This window comes from Arvicola amphibius, chromosome 8 (assembly GCF_903992535.2).
Source record: "Arvicola amphibius chromosome 8, mArvAmp1.2, whole genome shotgun sequence".
In the NCBI taxonomy this organism is placed as follows: domain Eukaryota; kingdom Metazoa; phylum Chordata; class Mammalia; order Rodentia; family Cricetidae; genus Arvicola; species Arvicola amphibius.
In genome coordinates, this window is record NC_052054.1 from 104,229,300 (window position 1) to 104,248,794 (window position 19,495).

Sequence of the window (19,495 nt, forward strand, 5' to 3'; positions counted from 1 at the left end):
AAATAAAGAATTAAACAAACAAAACAAAACAAAAAGAGAAGCTTCTCCCTGGACTTCCCAAGTGAGACCTGGCTCAGAGGGGTGTCTCTGAGAAGGCATGATCATGGGAAGATGGGAAAGCCATACGTAAGAGAAAAAGTACCAAGACAAACGGCAGCCTAAGAGACCATGATGGTAAATGCAATGACTTCTTGTTTTGAGGTAGAGGCTCAAAATAGACATATCTAGGTATATCGCTCAGGCTGGCCTCAATGTAGACATTTAACCAAGGACAACCTTAAAACTTCCGATCTTTCTGTCTCTACCTCCTAAGTGCTGAAGTTTTAAGCAAGCACCACCTGGTTTATGGGGCACTGGGATTGAACCTACGGTTTCCTGCATGCTCTACCAACTGAATTGTGTCCAAGGCCTTAATGTGGTGACTTTCAAGGTCCTTCTCTTCCTAAGGTCCTACTGTCAATGATAACAGCAACAGTAGGCAGACCCAAGGACACAGGTGAGGCGGAAGGCTTATCAGAGTGGCCCCTAGGAAATAGCATGAGGCTGCAGAGCTGTAGAAGGTCCTACCTAATACTTTAATCTTCTTCACAGTCTTCTCTGTGTTGTTGGTCACTGTCACAGTCACAGGGATGGGCTCCCCATGGAAATAGATCTGAAAAGTGAGAGAGACATCAGAAGAGAAGAACGGAGAGCAGTGGGGTGGAATCTTGGGTCGGAAGGCTCTCTAGACCAAGCTTTTCTTAATCTCTTTCCAGTGAATAAGGCTGAACACTCCCACTATTAGAGAAGCTAAAATAGCAACATTTCCTCAAGAGAAGGGTATGGACACGTTCAACCCCATCTGCAGAAAGCCAGGGTAGTTGAGAGGCATGATGGCTAGCTCTAATTGCCAACTTGACACAACCTAGCATCACCTGGGAAGAGAGTCTTGTTGACATTGGGTTGGCCTGTAGGCATGTTTGTGGGGAGCCATATTGATTGTTAACTGATGTGGGCAGAGCCAGCCCCACTGTGGGCAGCACCATGTTCTAGGCAAGGGGTCCTGAACTGTAGTAAGAATGGAGGAATCAAGTTGAACGGAAGCAAGCCAGTGAACATGCACACATTTTTTTTTCTCTCTGTTCTTGACTGTGGATGTGATGCAACTAGCTCTTTGAGGTGCCTGTCTTGACGTCATTGTTTGGGGATGGGATGTGTGAAATGAAAAGGAGGTGCTGAGAAAGCTGACTGATGGAGCTTTACCTGGCAACACCCTGTGCTATCCAGCCCTGAGTGGGCACACCCACACATATGTACATACTACATGCGGTACTGGCTAACCTGTGCATTGCTGACCCTGGACCACAAGAGCCTTGGCCAGCAGTTCTTCACCTTCTACTACCATGATCCTCCTCACTGATGACATCACTCTTGACAGGGCTGCCCTGTGAGGTTTCTATGAGATCTGAATTTCCCAAGGAAGCGAGCAATTTAAAGTAGTACAGTGAGCAATGCCGCCTTAGAGACAGGAGTGGAAAATGGCCAGAGTGGATGGGAGGGGATGCATGCTTCCAATTTGCACAGCCCCCAGTCTATAGGGACAGCCAACACGTGCAAGGGTTAGCCATGGTGGCTCATGGTGACTAGCTCCAAAGTAACGGGAATAAAGTGGACACTTTGCAAACATCCATGTTATGCTATGGCAGAAAGAAGGTGACTTCTGATGCACCCACACAGTGAGAGGGCTGTGGTCTCAACCCCTGACCTGAATGCCCATGGGGATATGGATTACCTCTTTGCTGAGGGAAACTGAGAGGTGCAGGGGCTTGTCAGACATGAAGAACTGCCAGGAAGCCTCAGAACTGGGCTGGGGACCCATCTCAGGAGGGGCATGCTGCACTTTCCGGATCAGTAGCCGCACAGAGCTCCTGAGGAGAAAAGGATCCTGGTTGGTACCCTCCACTCTCCCAGTGCTTCAAACTGGCCTTCAAGAGGACATGGGAGAATGGGCGGGATGCTGTTCTCATCCCTCTTCCGTGATTCCAGGAGTTGAATGCTGAACCTGCAATCCCCTTCATCCTGTCAGACTCGGCCTAGCCTCTTCTCAGGAGAGCATGTATCATGGTTTCGGGTGATATGTGACCAGACTTTAGAGCACCGTGTAACTGGCACACTGTCATAAGCATCAAAAGCACAGAGCTGGGGTGCAGAGTGCTTGCCGAGTATGTACAATGTCACGGGTCAGATCCACAGCACAGAGCTCGGTACAGAGTGCTTGCCTAGTATGTACAATGTCACGGGTCAGATCCACAGCACAGAGCTCAGGTGCAGAATGCTTGCCCAGTATGTACAATGTTATGGGTCAGATCCACAACACAAAACACACAGCACTGTGAGATGTGGGTGCTGAGTATAAGAAGACTATGGAAAGAGATGGGATAGGAGGAGACTTAGGAGTGAAAGTGAATTATCAAATCAAAAGGAGACAGAAAGTTAGGTGGGAAGGTACTGGGAGGCAAGGAAGTGGAGGTGCGTATCACCAGAGTTCACTGCATATATGTACGAAATTCTCAAAAAAAAATTAAAAGAAAATGGAGCACCTGGTTGGTAGGAGGAATGTTTATTGGTGATAGAGATTCTGTTTGGGATGACACAAAAATTTTGAGTTAGATCCTAATGGTGTCAAAACACTGTGACTATACTTAGTGTTATGGGGTTATACGTACAAAAGTGGTTAGAATCATGAACTTCATGGTGTATGTATCTTATCATAAGTTTAAAAAATGTTTTAAGAAAGAAAAAAGAAATAGACATGGTATCTTATGCCTGGCGTTCCAATGTTTGGGAAGCTGAGGCACAAGGACCACCCTTGTGAGTTCTAGGCCAGTCTTGGCCACAGAGTGATACCATTTTAAAAGAAAAGAAAAACTAAAAAGAGGGAAAAAAGAAACTAAAGGGAGAGAATAAAAGAAATGACCTGGCAGGTGTCGGGGACCCATGAGTCCCTGAGGTTGCTAAGCCCACTGTCATTCTCTTTTATTCTCCCCACCCCGTATTATTATTAGTTACTGCCGCCGAGCCTTTTATAAATGGCAGATAGTTCAGTCTTTATCTGCCCTGACCTGGGGAGGCTCCGTGTCGCCAGCCACAGGAAGCCTGTGGGGAGAGTTCTGTCACACCAGGATGAAGTGGGGCTGTTTCGTGTCTCTACCACAATACCACCCAGCCCCTCCCAGTCCCACGAGAAGACTCTTACTTCTTGGGGATCTTGTCCTCATCACTATCTGCGGAGTCTGTGGCAAATGCTTTGACCTCAAAGTCGACTCCACAGCTCTGTGGGAGACAAGAGACAGGGAGTGGTTAGCACCTCCCTTCCCAGGAGTTAGCACAGAAGATCACACCCGCAGGCAGATGGAAAGCCCTGGCTTTTCACCTTAGCTGTGTCTTCCTTGGAATTGTCCCATAAAGACTAGTGGAGATGTATGAGTGAATCTAACATTGACATCAGATGGTGAGTGTCCTAGATAGGTTACAATTCCAGTGATAAAGCAAACATGACCAAAAAAATAAGTTGGGGAGGATGGGTTTACTTGGCTTAATGCTTCCACATGACTGTCCATCACTGAAGGAAGTCAAGACAGGAACTCACACAGGGCAGGAACCTGAAGGCGGGAACTGACGCAGAGGTCAAGGAGGGATGCTGCTCCTTGTGGCTTGCTCAGAAGCTTTCTCATAGAACCCAGGACCACCAGCCCAGGGATGGCACCATTTGCAGTGGGTTGAGCTCTTCCCTATCAGTCACTAATTAAGAAAATGCTCTACAAGCTTGCCAACAGTCTGATCTTATGGAGGCATTTCCTTAACCGAGGCTCCCTCCTCTTAGATAACTCTAGCTTGTGTCAAGTTGGCATAAAATTGTCTAGCACAAGGAGTAAGCAGGGGGCTGAGAGCTTGTCAACATGCCTCCTGAGACGCTCCTCTTGAGTCCCAGTAGGTCCTTGCCTCCCTCTACTTTGTCCACACCCTGACCCTGCACAATGCTGCGCACAGCAGTGGAGACAGATACAGATGTTCATGGCGCTGGGAGCAGTATCCCCTGAATGTCCTGGCAAGTTGCACTCTGACCTCAGTGACTCCCCCAAAGCTAATTCTGGCCAGATAGCAATGACTTACAATGGTTGATTTTTTTTTCTCTTCAAAATTAGGTAAGATGGTAAGATAACCTCATTTTCAAAATGAAAGAGAACTTCTAAGCTTATATGGATGGAGTGAATGCCATTTGCCTGTGATCTCCAGTTCTCAGTTCCCTATGGAGGCCTAGCACATTCTGGTTTCTGGCCAGAGAGAAAATCAGAGACAGCAAGATGTCTCTTATGTTTCAATGCTACAGGTCAATGGTGACCGCCGAGCCACAGACCTAAAGATTCTGAGACTAAGGGACACACAGTACCTCTTAACTGCGGGTTGTAAAGAAACAAGTGTCACTTCCATCAGCCAGGTAATGTGTAGGCAGCCTGCTTTACCACCCACCCATCCCACCATCCATCCCACTCTGTGCTGGTCCCTAACAAGCCACACATATCTATAGGCTTCCCTGGGCTCTGTGGATCCCCTAGGCTGAAGCATTCACTCTATAGCTGTGTAATACTGAATAATGACATAATATATATCACATACTTAAAATTTCTGCCTATATATTATATACTATTAACTATTATATAGTATTAAAGCATTATATTGTGTGACTATTATATAGCGTAAAGTATATTCATTATCATTTTATTACTATAATAACATAAAATAAACTACATAATATTTACAGGATTATGACATGTAATTTGTGGTACATAAAATGGCATGTATTATATTCAGTTATAATGTTATATGTATGTATTATATCTTTATATATGTATGTATCTAATAATCTCCTATGTGGCTGGGCAGTAGTGGCGCACACCTTTAATTCCAGCACTCAGGAGGCAAAGGCAGGTGGATCTCTGTGAGTTGGTCTACAAGAGCTAGTTCCAGAGCAGGCTCCAAAGCTACAGAGAAACCCTGTCTCAAAAAACCAAGCTAAAACAAAACAAAATAATCTCCTATGTGTCCCTCAAGCCTCCCAACTGCAACCAAGTCCCCAGCTTGAGGATACTGGAAGTTCCCAGCCCAGAAGCCTTCCAACCAAGTTATCACCTCTCCCCTCTAAGAATAGAGGGGATGGAAGGGGCTCTGGCTTACACAGGGTTGTAAAACTCCAGAAAGATCATCTAAGAATCAGGATTTGGAGCCTCTTTGAAAGAGCATGGATGGATCTGACGAGGCTTTGGTACGATGGCACTCAAATGTTTTAAAGGTAATATTTATAGTGTGACCAATAAAACAGGCACATATGTGTGAGGCCACTCTCAGGACCTGACATTCACCTTTGCGCCATGTGACCACTTCCGAGAGCATCCACTGCATTCCACTTAGTTCAATTCTGTCCTGTGCCATTCTGTCCCACCTGCTTTTGTTTTCACTCCGCTTCTGATCTACGAACCCCGAGTGAGCGATGATGTCACATTGAGGAACACTGCCCTCACACTTGTCATTGTCAATCACTGTCCACTGTCCTCCATACTCAGATACAGACCTGCCATCTGGTCCGTCTTGGAGCCCTGGCAACCCAGCACCCATCCCCTTCTCTCATTGTTCCTGCCTTTGTGCCTGGAGTCCCTGGTCCATCTTGGTAACACTCTGTTTTCCCTCCCTCTGCCTTCGCAGCACACGCTTGACCAGCCTCAGATCCACTCTTGACCCTCTGTACACCTGACTCAGAGCCTGCCGTTCAGGCTCCCCTGTCACTCTAGCTCAAACAAAGACCTGGCCTTCCTGTGCCTCCCACCCTGACCTCAGCTCCCACCCTTCATCCCTTCTTTCATTCAGCAGGAACAGCCACGAGTGACAGGGCCTCTCTCCCTGCAGAGTCTGGCGTTCCCCTCTTCTCAGTATAAAGATGGGGACTTTCAGTGTTACCGGTTGTCCCTCCCTCACACCAGCCTGAGGCTTTCCAGAGTGCCTGTGGCCAGCTAATATATCCTGCAGTTGTGTGCTTTTGTTGCCTGTGGCTTTTCATTAACATGTGAGACCCAGGAGGTTCTAATCTCTTATTCATAAGAATGATCATGGTTAATAATTGCTGGAGACAAGCGGTGGGGTCACGGAGAGTCTTCGCGCTGGGTCCTTTATCTTTGTGTGTATTTGAAACTTTCCATGATAAAAAGCTACTTGAAAGGTCTATTGAAAGCCTGGCGTGGTGACTCACGCCTATCATCCCAGCAATTGGAAGGTGGTGGCCAGTCTCCACGACATAAGACCCCGCCTCAAAAACAAACACTCAAAAGCCTATTGAAAGAGGATGAGCCTGTGGTGTTTCTTCTTTAACTCACCTTCCCTACGTCTTGTGGAGCCGGCTGCAACATCACTGAACAGGGCAGGTAGTCAGGAAACTGGAGAGACACAAATACAGACCATTTCACTCAGAGAGGTTATTCCACGTGCAGTGTAAAAACCATCATGCAAGTGACACAAGAAGACAGACCGGACCTCCAGGAGTGGATCCTACTCTCCTAACACCCAGGACACTGATCGATTTCCAGAAATCTCCAGCGTGCATGGAGACACACAAATGAGGTTGTACACAGGGCACGTGCTCACTGCAACCAAATGTGTCTCGTTATCTGGTTTGCTTACTTCACTAGTCCTTGTCCCATTCAGACATCTTTCTAACCATTTTTACATATCATGAACTACAATTTTTCTTCACAGTGCTTAGAGCTTCTACAGCACACACTTCATGTAGCCATTCCTCTTTGTTGGACATTTACATGGTGTGTAATTTTTTTTGTCATTATAAACAATACCACAAGCAGGGCAGTGGTGGTGCACACCTGTAATCCCAGCATTTAGGAGGCAGAGGCAGGCAGATCTCTGTGAGTTCAAGGCCAGCCTGGTCTACAAAGTGAGATCCAGTCAGAGCTGTTACACAGAGCAACCAGGTCTTGAAAAACCAAAATAAAAAATTGAAACAATACAACAATAAATAAACACTTTCAAACCCTTTAGTCCAGTTTTAGCCAATTAACGCTATGTGTCACATTGCTAGAAAGGGAACTATCAGATTAGAATCATATCTTTTTTGTTGGGGGGGAACACAGGGTCTTTCTCTATTTAGTCTATCCTGGCCTTGAATTTTTAATCTTCCTGCCTCTGCTTCCCTATTGTTGAGAGTCTCATTGTATGGCATTATTCATGGCTGAAAAACCGCATTTTTAAAAGAGGTTTGTTTTTGTTTTTTGGTTTTTGGTTTTTGTTTTGTTTTGTTTTGTTTTTTTTATTTTTCGAGACAGGGTTTCTCTGTAGCTTTGGAGCCTGTCCTGGAACTAGCTCTTGTAGACCAGGCTGGTCTCGAACTTACCGAGATCCACCTGCCTCTGCCTCCCAAGTACTGGGGTTAGAGGCGTGTACCACCACCGCCAGCTAAGACTTATTAATTTTTAAATGTTATATGTATGAGTGTTTTGCCTGCACATATATAAGTTCACTGCATGTGTGCCTGATGTTCATGGAGGTCAAAAGAACGTAATGGAACCTCTGAAACCGGAGTTATAGACAGGTTGAAGTTGCCATTCTGAGGCTGAACACCGACCCTTGGTCCTTTGTACAAAAAGCTAACCTCTGAGACATCTTCCCAGCTCTTGGCTGTTGCTTTTTTTTTTTTTTGTCTTTCTGTGCAGGGGACCAAATTCAAAAATCAAATTAGTGCATGCTAGACAAGTGCTCCAGCACCAAACTACACCTCTGGCACTTTAAGATCTCATCTCATTTATTAGCTGGGCATGTTGGCTCATGCTTTTAATCCCAGCATTTGGGAGGTAGAAGCAGGAGGATCTGAGTTTGAGGGCAGCCAGTTCTACACAGTAAGCTCCAGGACAGCCAGGAGAACCTGTCTCAAAAAAAAAAAAAAATAAATAAAAGAAATCACACTGCTAAAGTGTTTTGTTGTTGTTGTTGTTTTGTTTTGTTGTATTTTGGGGTTGGGGTTGAGATAGGGTTTCTCTGTGTACCCTGGATATCCTATGTAGAACTCACTGTGTAGTCCAGACTGGCCTCAAACTCAGCAATCCACCTGTCTCTGCCTTCCAAGTGCATATTAAAAATATGCACCACTATATCTGGCCTGAGTTTTTTGTATTTTTGAGACAGGGTCTCTCTATGTAGCTCTGGTTGACCTGGAACCCATTATGTAGACCAGGTTGGCCTTGAACTCACAGAGATCCTCCTGCCTCTGCTTCCTGAATGCTGGGATTAAAGGCACGTACTAAGATACCGCTAATAGTTTATGATATGCATTGACATGTCACCAAAAACGTTATGCCATATCAGGTTCTCAGCACAGGTGCATAGAAGCACCCAGGACTAAATAATGTTGTTTATTTGTTTTGATTTTCTTTTTTTTTGGGGGGGGGGCGTTCTTTCAAGACAGGGTTTCTCTGTATAGTCCTGGCAGTCCTGGAACATGCTCTGTAGACTAGGCTGACCTCAAACTCAGAGACCTGCCTGCCTCTACTTCCTGAAGGCTGGGATTAAAGGCATGAACCACCATGCCTGGCTAAATAATCTTTTTAAAAAGAATTTTACATTACAGCTGCAGTAACAGCATATCATAACATTTTACCATTTTAGCTAATTTCAATGTGTGTTTCACCCGGTGCCACAACAGTCACCACCATTGGTCCCCAGAGCCTTTTCCATCAACCCAAAGAGAAGCTCTCTCCATGGAGCCCAAAATCCCTGTCCTTCTCCCTGACATGCCAGTAGACCAGGTCTCCTGCTTTCTGTCTAAAATAATGGGGCTATGCCCATTGCTTCAAGGAAGTGGGACTATAGGATACCATTTTTTCCTTTTGTGTTTGGTTTCTCTTACGTGGCATCATGTTTTTGGGGTTCACTCATGGCCTGACTTGGACAGTGCTTCATGACTTTTAAGGCTGAACCCCAGCACTTTGGAGGAGTGTGTGTCACTAAGATAGTAACTGTGTAGGGGCTGGAGAGATGGTTCAGTGGTTAAGATAGTAACTGTACAAACAGAAAGGGCCACAGAAGCTTCCCCATCCCCAGCTCTTGCCAAGGACTTGGGTTTCCCTGGGTGGTGCATGGGCCTCAGGAGAGGGGAGGGGATAGAGTAAGGCCCTGATTCAATTCCCAGCACCATGTAAGGAAGCAGAGTTGGGGCAAAAGAGTAAATGATGGCTCTCTCGCCCTATCAAGACCTCCGGTCCCATAGGGGACTCTTGCTTGCTTAGAACTCCCTGGGGCCAGCTGGGGGTCACGGCTACCAGTTTCTTTTTATAGCTGAATGAGAGAAGACAGAACACATACTCATCTAATTAGGCGGTCAGATGAAGGAAAATATCCAAAGGGCAGGTTGAAATGGTGCCTTCAGAGGCAGGGAGGCTATTTTCAAAGACTTAAAAACAGACAATCACAGAGCATGCAATCTAGAATTTCTTTCAAGGGTGCAATTTACAGGCCCACAGATGTGAAATCCTCCCTCTGACCCCTTCTCTTTGCCCCATTCCCGTTGTGAGGTACTGGGGATGAAGGAGGCAGGCCAGGGGAGCAAGCAGGGTAAACAGAGCTCACCGTGAGCAGAAATGGGTAGGTGTTGTCTCCCAGTTTCTTGAGCAGGCTCTCCTGGAGTTGGGTAGGGGCACTCATGGCCCCAACAGGAGGGTATACCTGGACCCGAGAAAAGTACAGGTCCCTGCGGAAGGTCAGGCCAATCACGTCAATGTCCTCCTGGCCATAGCGGAAGGCGCAAGTCAGAGTGACATACACTGGAAAGAAGACGCGCACGGGTTAGACCTGGTCCATTGCACAGGCCAGACTACCTGAGCCACTCCCACTGGGCTGAGCCCGCAACAGAGCGACCACGCCTCTATGTCTGCCTCAGGGTTCCAGGCTTTGCTGCCTGGAAGGAGCTGGGGCTGGGAGAATAATACTTTGCAGCTGGCTAAGACATTTTGGGAGAAGTAGCCTGTTCCTAGGGTTAGTGTTCATTATCCTAGACAGGACCGTCACAGGATTGCAAGGCATCTCCCTGGCAACCACATTATTTTGCTAGGCTGGTAGAAATCTGGGGACAGGTCTGGCAAGATGAGCTAATGGAGTAAAGGTGTCCACTGCACAACCTGACAGCCCACGTCAATCTCCGGGACCCACACAGTGGCAGGAGGGAACCAACTCTCTCCAAGTTGTCCTCTGACTTCCACAGGTGCACCTTAGTGCTTGTGCGCCCACCACATACAGACAGACATACACAGAGACACACAGACATCCACACAATGCATAACGACAAATGTAGTAAATGTGCAGTCCACCTGTCCTTCCTGTTTCAGATCTCCCACCCTCCCTCTGCCTGGGCTACCAGCTTGGGTATCTGGAGTTGGATGTCTGAAATGGTGCTAACTTGCTTGTTTGGGTTAGAGAGAGCAGGATGTCTGGAGAGACAGACAGAGAAAACAGCAAAAGCAAAACAGACATGTGCCTGAGCCATATGGAGGCTGAGGGAACAGCCAAAGGTCTGGGCCAAGCAAGGAGACAAAACCAAACCTGAGAAGCTGCATTTATAGTCTCTGTGCATTGCTCGGAAGCATATGAAGCATTCTCAAAATTCTGTCTGATTAAAGACAGCCTGTGCCCAGTGTGTAAAAGTTCACCTGCAGTTGAAGACAGGAAGTGCACAGTTCTCCATAGCAAGGCTTATCAAAAGTGGTACCATGAGTCCTCTATCTTGGCCTGAGAATTCTTTCTGTGTCAGTTCTAAGGCCAGCTGCCCCTTAGCTGCTGACTCAGACAAACCACTAACTACCTTCCTTTGAGGTGAGCACTTGAGAGAGGTGTCCACAGCAGGCCTGGATTTCTGCTTGCACCTACTAAGCTGTGGTTTTCCCTGATAACTAAATCCCTGTGTGGTAAAGGGCAGGGACTGATTGGGTTCAAACCAGAGAGCTGCAGAGCACCTAGGCAGGTGAGGAAACAGAGGAGAACCATTTTCTGCCATTCCTGCTTCGCTCCCCTCACCCCCTAGTGCTGTTGCCAGCCCACACCTGACATATCCTAGTGGGTACATCCGAGGTTTAGAACAATGCCTTGTGGTTGCCAGTAGCAACCACTCCAAAGGCATATTTAGAATGGAACTGAGTCAGCGACATTATCATAAGCCTAGCTCGAATCTGTTCTAATTCAGTTTTCGCGACTGTCATTAGGAACAAATGGCTTGCTGCACACATCACAACTGCCAGAGATCTCAAGGGCACTGTCATACTGAGGCACAGAACTTCGCAAGGACACAGAAAAAAAAATTCTGAGTTTTAGTCCCCTGCCTCTCAACAGGCACGGCTTCCCACATGAAAGCCTACTACCCACAGCGACAACTTTTACTGACAGAAGGATGGGCAAGGAGGAGAAGCAAGGGGCTCAGCTCACCTTTCTTCCCTTTCACCAGCTCGGGATCCACCAACACAACACCATCTAGATCAAAAGAGAGAAAATCGAGTAAGATCAAGAAAATCAGACATCTGGCTTTAAAGCTGTATACAATATGGTGTCTTCTGTTTTTATTTTGGAGGTGGGAGGGTGAGGCAGGGTCTCATGTAGCTCTGGCTAGCCGTGGCTTTGCTATGTAGGTAGGTAGCTAAGGATGACCATAAACAAGTAATCCTTCTATCTCCAGGCCTGATCCACCAAACTGCCTTGCTTTCTATTATTTTAAAAAAAAAAAAAACAGTAATTTTTTATTTGTGGTTGGAGAGATGGTTCAGCGGCTATGAGCACTTGCTGCTCTTGCACAGGATCCGGGTTTGGTCCCCAGCACCCACACGGCAACACACAACTGTCTGTAGCTCCAGTTTCAGAGGAGCCAACACCTCGTCTATCCTCCAAGGGCCCCTGCATGTATATGGTGCATATACATACAGGCAGGCCCACACACTTACACATACAAGAATAAGAATAGTAATTTTTAAAATGTGGTTCTGGGGATCAAATTCAGATCGTGAGTCTTGGCAGCAAGCAACCTTACCCGCTGAGGGTGTGTTTATCCTCGGCGCTTAAAACTGCCAATTTTCTCCATAACTTCTTTCAACGTTTGCTAGACAGTGAAATGCTTATCAAGCCAGAGGAAGTTGCAAAGCCAGTACAGAGGGCTCCAGTATCCTTTATCTAGTTGCCTCCTGTGCTTACGGCTTATAAACCGTGTTAAATTAGGACACAGACGAGCGCACCATGGTTGTGTATGGTTCTGTGCTACAACAACCACCACAGTGTACATTTAGAATTGTCCTGGCACTGTAAAGGTCTCCTTTGGGCTCTCTCATGCCACCCATCCCTGCTTCCACCATCCTCGGTGGAAGTGGTAAGCACTGCAGAACTTTGTCATCTTGAGAATGTTGTATAAGTGAAACCATGAAGTCCACAGCCCTGTGAGATGGCCCTTGTCACCCAGCATAATGCTTTAGAGATCCGTAAGTTGTTGCAGGTTATCAATAGCTCACACGTCTTACATTTCTTCTTCTTTTCTTTTCTTTTTATGAGAAAAGGTCTCTCCTATACAGTCCAGGCTGACCTCAGATTCTCAATCCTTCCCCTTCAGCTTCCCCAGTGCTGGGATTACAGGTGTATGCCACAACAAACAGCTGCTTGGTTTTTTATGATTGAATAGTAGTTCATGGTATGGATATACCGTTGTGTGTGTGTGTCTGTAGACATAATTAGATAGATAGATAATAGATAGATAGATAGATAGATGATGATAGATGATAGATAGATAGATGATAGATAGATAGATAGATAGATAGATAGATAGATAGATAGATAGAGACAGACAGACAGACAGACAGACTATATATCCATAGTAGGGATATACCACAGTTTGTTTAACCTTACTCATCTACTGAAGAAAGACCTTCGTTCTTTTTACTTTGTAGCTGCTGTGGACAACCATGTCCAATCAAGGTTTTGTAGGCACAGTTTTCACTTCTCAATGAATACCCAGGAGTGCTATTGTTGGGTTTTAAGGTAAGTGTACATTTAGTTCTTGAAGAAACTGCCACCTGCTTTCCTGGTGGCTGCAGCACTACGCAATCCCACTAGCAGCCTACGTGTGCCAGATCCTCGGTATTCTCATTGTTATTGGCATTGCCACTGCCTGTTCTTTTGATAAAACAAACAAACAAAAAGGAAAAACTGAAATATATTGGTTTTATGTAAGGAAAACCACATATAGGAACAGTTTCTTTTTCTACACATAGTTTGATTCCTAGGTATTTCCTAGAGTCTAGGTGGCCCTGGAGATATAAGAAATGATTGGTCTAGCCACATGACAGCATCATGACAGTGGTTTTCGGGTACCTCTTCCCTCAGGCCCAAGCATTTAAAGTTTTAAGATTAGGACAAATCCTGTTGTCTCTGGCTCCAGCCCATTTACTTCAGACATCCTCTCTTGCTCACAGACTCCTTTGATTCTTTCTGTGTTTCCTTCCCATCGGTTTGGGGGTACAGTCTATCATGATGGGTAAAATACAGAGGCAGGAGCTTAAGGCAGTGGGCCACACTGCATGCAGAGTCAGGAAACAGAGATATGATTTTTTTTCCTTTAGTACTAAAGATTGAGCTCAATGTCTTGCACTAGGCAGGTGCTGAGCTACAAAACAGCCCTTAGTTTTTTTTTTTTTTTTTTTTTTTTTTTTTTATGTGAGGGGCCAGCAAGATGACTTAGTGGGTAAAGATGCTTGCTGCACACTCCTGGAAACCTGAGTTCAATTCGTGGAACCACACAAAGGTGCAAGAGAACTGACTATAAAAATTAACTCTCTGACCTCCACACATATGCGTTCCCCAAAAAGATATATAACTATAAAAATAGTTTCTGGTCAACCAGCAGCCACTTGATGACATTTTGATTTGTATCTCTTGGAGTAGATTATTGGTGAGGTTTTTTTTTAGAAATTCATTTTATATATGTTATGGGTGTTTACCTGTATGTATGTATGTATGTATGTATGTATGTATGTGTGTGTGTGTGTGTGTGTGTGTGTGTGTGTGTGTGGTGTATGTACGCATATCACCTACATGTACTGTGCACAGAAGCAAGAAGAGTAGAGAGGAGTAACAGATGGTTGTGAGCTGCCATGTAAGTGCTGGGAACTGAACTCTGGTCCTCTCTGCAAGAGCAGCCAGTGCTCTTAACCTCTGAGTCATCTCTCCAGCCTGACACCCATCTTTTTGTTTTTGTTTGTTTGTTTGATATAAGGTCTCTCTATGTAGCCCTGACTGTCCAGAAACTCATTATGTAGACCAGGCTGACTTCACCGAGATTCACCTGCCTTTTCCTCCTAAGTGCTGGGATTAAAGGCGTGTGCCATCATGTCTGGCTGGAAATCCCCTTTTTATTGTTTTGGTTTTTTTTTTTTTTCCTAATGAAAAACTAGTCATTGTCTGATGACTTAAAGGAAAACCAGCATTAAATTTTCCTCCAAATTCAACTTACCTACAGGCTCTACTTGGCTGACGTGGTCGACATAGTCTCTCTTCCCCAGGTAGATAGTCACCTTTGGGAAGAATGAAGGCATTCACTTAGAAGCCAACAACCCCAAAGCCTCCCCAGTTTCTTTCTTCCTCTTATTCAGTGCTGAGCATCAAACCTGGGGCCACACACAGGCAAGGCAAGCACTCCACCCTGGGGTGCACACACACAAGGCAAGGCAAGCACTCCACCCTGGGGTGCACACACACAAGGCAAGGCAAGCACTCCACCCTGGGGTGCACACACACAAGGCAAGGCAAACACTTCACCCTTGGGTGCACACACAAGGCAAGCACTCCACCCTGGGCTGCACACACAAGGCAAGCACTCCACCCTGGGGCTTCACTCTGGAGCTTCAGCCCTTTCCCTTAGTCTTCGATAGAGAAGTCAATTGCCTCCACGGCTGCTCTGTGACTTCCTTCTTTCCCAGCTGTGGGTGAAGATGGTTCATTTCAAGTGAAGGGTACTGTCTTCTAGCCCTATATCAGCTCCAAGCAATGATTCCCATCCATATGAATGGTGGGAACTCTTTCCACTCTGTTCTGCTCTTCCCATCAAGTCCAGGTCTGTAAGCAATCAAGTAAACCCGTACATTCGTAGAAGGTTATGCCTGTGGACACGGTCAGCTTTCTATTCCTAGCCGTGTGCCCAAAGGCCTTGTCTTCTTGTTCAGAGACTTTCTTGACGAGGCAAAGAAGCAGGAATTCCAGAGGAGCCTGAAATCCCATTGGGCAAGCTCTGCACAGGTAAACGGGCAACCCCACGCTGAGGAAGGAGGTGGTGAAGCTGAGTGGTGGGGATACCATCCATGCTCCTGGCAGCCAGTCTCCACCTGTTCTGTAGGAGAGCAGGGAGCTGCTTCCCTGCTGCCCACTGCTCAACCAGAAGACCACAGATGCCTTGAGGTGAGAATCTAGAACAGTGGTTCTCAACCTTCCTAACACTACGGCCCTTTAACAGAGTTCCTCATTTTGTGGTGACCCCCAACCACAAACTATTTTCGTTGCTACTTCATAACTGTAATTATGCTACTGTTATGAATTGTAATGCAAATATCTGTTTTCCAAGGGTCTTAGGCAACTCCTGCAAAAGAATTGTTCAACACCCCCCAAGGGGGTCTCAACCCACAGGTTGAGAACTGCTGATCTAGAGTGTTCTGTGCCCCTTTCAGCCTTCTCAGTATTTACTACAGCCTTTGTCCATAGAGAGATTCAATCAGAGGTTGCTAAGTACACCAGTTGACTAAAATCATGCATCCTGGCTAGCCCTCTGTTTCTTTCGGCATCGCAAGTACACATTTTTATTTCTGCAAACAACCCAAATGATTTTTGACATTGAATCATGTCTTATACTCTGTCCTCCACACTGTATCATTTGTCTCCAGGTGGGTGCAGTTGCAGGACTGACGTTGGAAGTTGTATCAAGTGAATGCCTCTAGATCCCTGTTAACAGAGAAGATCCCGCGAGAAACCTTGTGAATCTGTGCACAGTGTTTCTGCAGGCCTCAGCAGGCTGGGAAGGGTGGGAGCCTGGTATAGGATACAGGGACACACATCATAACATGTGCTGTAACTCTCTAGACCAGCGTTCCACTCGGAGGCTAACCCTGCTGACTCACCCAGTGAACTCTCTGGCCCCCTGCTTTTTGTGTAAGATGGACCCAGAAGCAGAGGGAGAGAAGAGGGGAGGTTAGTGTTTACTATGCCCTGCTCTCCTGCCTGGCCTATGGCTGGCATGGTCCTCTAAGCAGGGCACAGTTCCTGGCACGTGGCCCTGCTGGCTTCTGAGTTCTGAAACCTGCTGGATACCCAGCCCGTTCCTTCAGCCCAGGGAAGCACCTGAGCTCAGTGCTACGGGCCCAATCCAGACCGGATGGGCCGAAGTCGTAGTAGACTTTGAGTTTTATCCAGGGGCACAAACTCCCCTCCAAGCCACCCATTTCTGTTCTTACAGGAACCCTCCATGTAGGTACCTCCTAGTTCATAGATGTGCCTGCTCCCTCCCTCCTGTTGAATAGCACCCAGTTCCTTGACCAACAGGGCCCTTACCTCTGGGCTCCAGGCCCCTCTGCCCTCAACTTGGCCTTGGTTCATGGCAGCCCTGTTGAACCCATCTGTTCCTACTGCCTGCACAGCGAAGAAGGCCCTTCACCCACATCTCTAGTTGAGAAAGCCCCAGGCAGGCTTCAAGAGAACAATTTTGGCATTCCAAGTCCCTTGCCTCTCAGCATACCCTGTGTTATTTTGAGATAGTGTTTCTCGCTCCATAGCACAAGCTATCCTAGAACACACTGTGTAGCCCAGGCTAGCTTCAAACCTCCTGCCTCAGTCTCTCAAGTGCTGAAGTTAGGGGCACCTGTCACCATGCCTAACATCTTCCAGCCTATGGTGCCACATGAACATTCAAGAATTCAACCCCATCGCTGCATGTGCCCCATCTGGCTTCAGGGGTATGGAGGCCTCACCATACTGCTGGTCTGTGGGGACAAAACCTCTCCAGGTTGCTACCTTGAGGTTTGAGGTAAGTGGTGGGGAAGACGCAGGCATAGGGTATGGTCAGGAAGGAGAGGGGAAAGCTCCCCTTTGAAGAGGCGCTACCTGAGCAGACAGCACAGGTAGGAGGCCAGAGGATAGGCAGGAATGGCTTTCTGGGCAAAAGAGATGGAAAGATGCTGAAGTGAAGAGCGTGTTTCTGAAGTCAGCAACGGCCTCCTTTGTAGCCAGTAGCCACTGAGTGAGGATGAAGGCTAAATGAGGCAAGGTCTTTAGAACTCAGGCCCAAGGAGCCTGGGAAGATGCCCCGACACAGGGCACTCTAGACACTACGTTCAGTTCAAACTTGAAACAACTCTGGAAGATGAGATTAGCCCTGTCTTCTACAGACACTGAGCTCTGGGTCCTGCTGGCACCCTCCTAAGTCGAAGGAGGATTAGCAAGAGAAAGCCAGGCAGGCAGCTCTTTATGGTTGGGAAGAAAGAAGCTTAGAGTCTTTAGGAGGACGGAAGTGAGTAGATGGGGGAACATTTCTCTTCTCCCAAGCTTCGGCTGGAAGAGAGATCTGGAGATGGAGGCCTAGGGGGCTGTTGATAGCCAATATTAAAATGCAAGATATGACATGAAGACATTTTTTATTTTTGAGTCAGGGTCTAGCTATGTAGCCCTGTATGTATGTATGTATGTATGTATGTATGTATGTATGTATGTATGTATGTATGTATATATACTGTGTTTGTGGCTGGTGCCTGCAGAAGCCAGAAGAGGGCGTCTGATCCCCCTGGAGCCTGAGTTATGAATAGTTGTTATTTACCATGTGGGTGCTGGGAACTGAACCCAAGTCCTCTGCAAAAGCAACAAATGTTCTTAAGTGCCGAGCCATCTCTCCAGCCAGCCAGCCAGCTAGCCAGTCTGCATGCCTTCCTTTCTCTTTGACACGTTCCTTCTGTGTCACTCTTGCTGGCCTTGAACTTGGGATCCTTGTGAGTGTTAAAATCAGAAATGTGTGCTGCCACTTCCAGCTTGGGATGTTTCTTAATTGGTCTGATCTACTTCTGAACGTCTAATTCCTTTGGCTTGTGATTGACTTAGCATCGGCCCGTAACTCAGGCACAACCAATGAATACAAGGGGCAAGTCTTCTGGAGAGGCCCTGGGAAAGGTTTCCTGACCTTTAAGAGAAACCCTAAGAGTCACTCACCTCTCTGGGCTTCCTGCCTAAGGATCAACCGCCTCATGCTTCTGCCCCAGGCCAGCCCCACTATGTTGGACTGTGCCCTCAAACCATGAACCAAAATGAGCTGGGGTCCTCACCACCAGCCTGCGGCTAACACAGAAGAGAACATCACAGAGAAATGGCTGCCGAGGCCAGGCACCCCATGACTGGACACACAGGGCATACTGGGCCCTTGGGCCAGCAGAAGACTAAGCAGGGCCCGGCAGCATATGCCTGGAATTCTAGTTTCTCAGGAGGCTAAGGTTGGAGGGGTCCAAGTTCAAGGTCAGCCTGGGAAACTTGGTGAGATTCTGTCTCAAAATTGAAGTAAAATTAGAGCTGGGATCTATTTAGCTCAGTGGTGGGGTGCTGGCCTAGCACATATGAGGCCCTAAGTTCAATTCCCTGGTACCATAGGAGGACGGGAGGCAGGAAAGAAATAAACGTCTTGGTTCAAATGATGTCTGTTTAAAGGCCAGGTGCATTTCAAGGTGGTATGGCCATATACAATGGATGTCTGTTAGGTATTAGAAGGAAATGGTAAGTGACCAGGGAAACTAGCACAAAGCAGTTCCTTCTCTGTCAGAAGTATAGATGAAAAGGACTGAACAGACACCAGGGGATAAGCATTGGGGAATGAAAAGATGTAGGGTACCAAAGCGATGGCCACAAAGAGCCCAAGCGCTTGATGGAAACGATGACACTTCTAGCCAACAGAGGAGCAGGCAGGAGGAGGGAATGCGTGAAAAGCCCCATTCCTTGGTGAGGCACCAGAAGGGAACCAGCTAGGAGATCAAGGCAGAGCCGCACTGCCCATCAGGTAGCTGCTAGATACACCGGCCTTAGTGTGCTTTCAAACTGGCCTGTGCTGTATCATGCCACACATTTCCATATCTTAGCAAGGGAGCCTAACAAGGTTAGGAAGGGACAATGGGACCCAGAGATGGTGAGTTGCAGGATCCATCGGTGTCCCTTGGTCCTCTCTTACCGATCGCCCAGCCTATGGACACAGAGGATCCCTAGGCCTCAAGGTAGTTGGATGTTGATCATGGTTGTACCTGACAAGTGTCTGCTTCCTATCAATCTCACAATAATCTCCATTCTCCTCGGTGCCACTTACCGCCTTGTCCCTAGAGACCTTCTTGAAGATGACGTGGGACTTACTGGTCTTCACACTGGCCGCCAT

At 46.9% G+C, this 19,495-nt stretch overlaps 1 protein-coding gene across 1 annotated transcript in view; it reads right to left on the minus strand.

Moving 5' to 3' along the window:
* The window catches only part of Sag (S-antigen visual arrestin), a 37,700-nt gene extending 18,205 nt beyond the window's left edge, over positions 1–19,495 (minus strand). Inside the window, exons 1-8 of the mRNA XM_038339893.1 lie at positions 19,430–19,495; positions 14,567–14,627; positions 11,506–11,550; positions 9,661–9,854; positions 6,405–6,464; positions 3,236–3,312; positions 1,772–1,907; positions 568–652 (exon numbers count right to left, since the gene is read on the minus strand). Coding sequence (XP_038195821.1) covers positions 568–652; positions 1,772–1,907; positions 3,236–3,312; positions 6,405–6,464; positions 9,661–9,854; positions 11,506–11,550; positions 14,567–14,627; positions 19,430–19,495 — 724 coding nt within the window. The remainder of the gene's footprint in view (positions 1–567; positions 653–1,771; positions 1,908–3,235; positions 3,313–6,404; positions 6,465–9,660; positions 9,855–11,505; positions 11,551–14,566; positions 14,628–19,429) is intronic.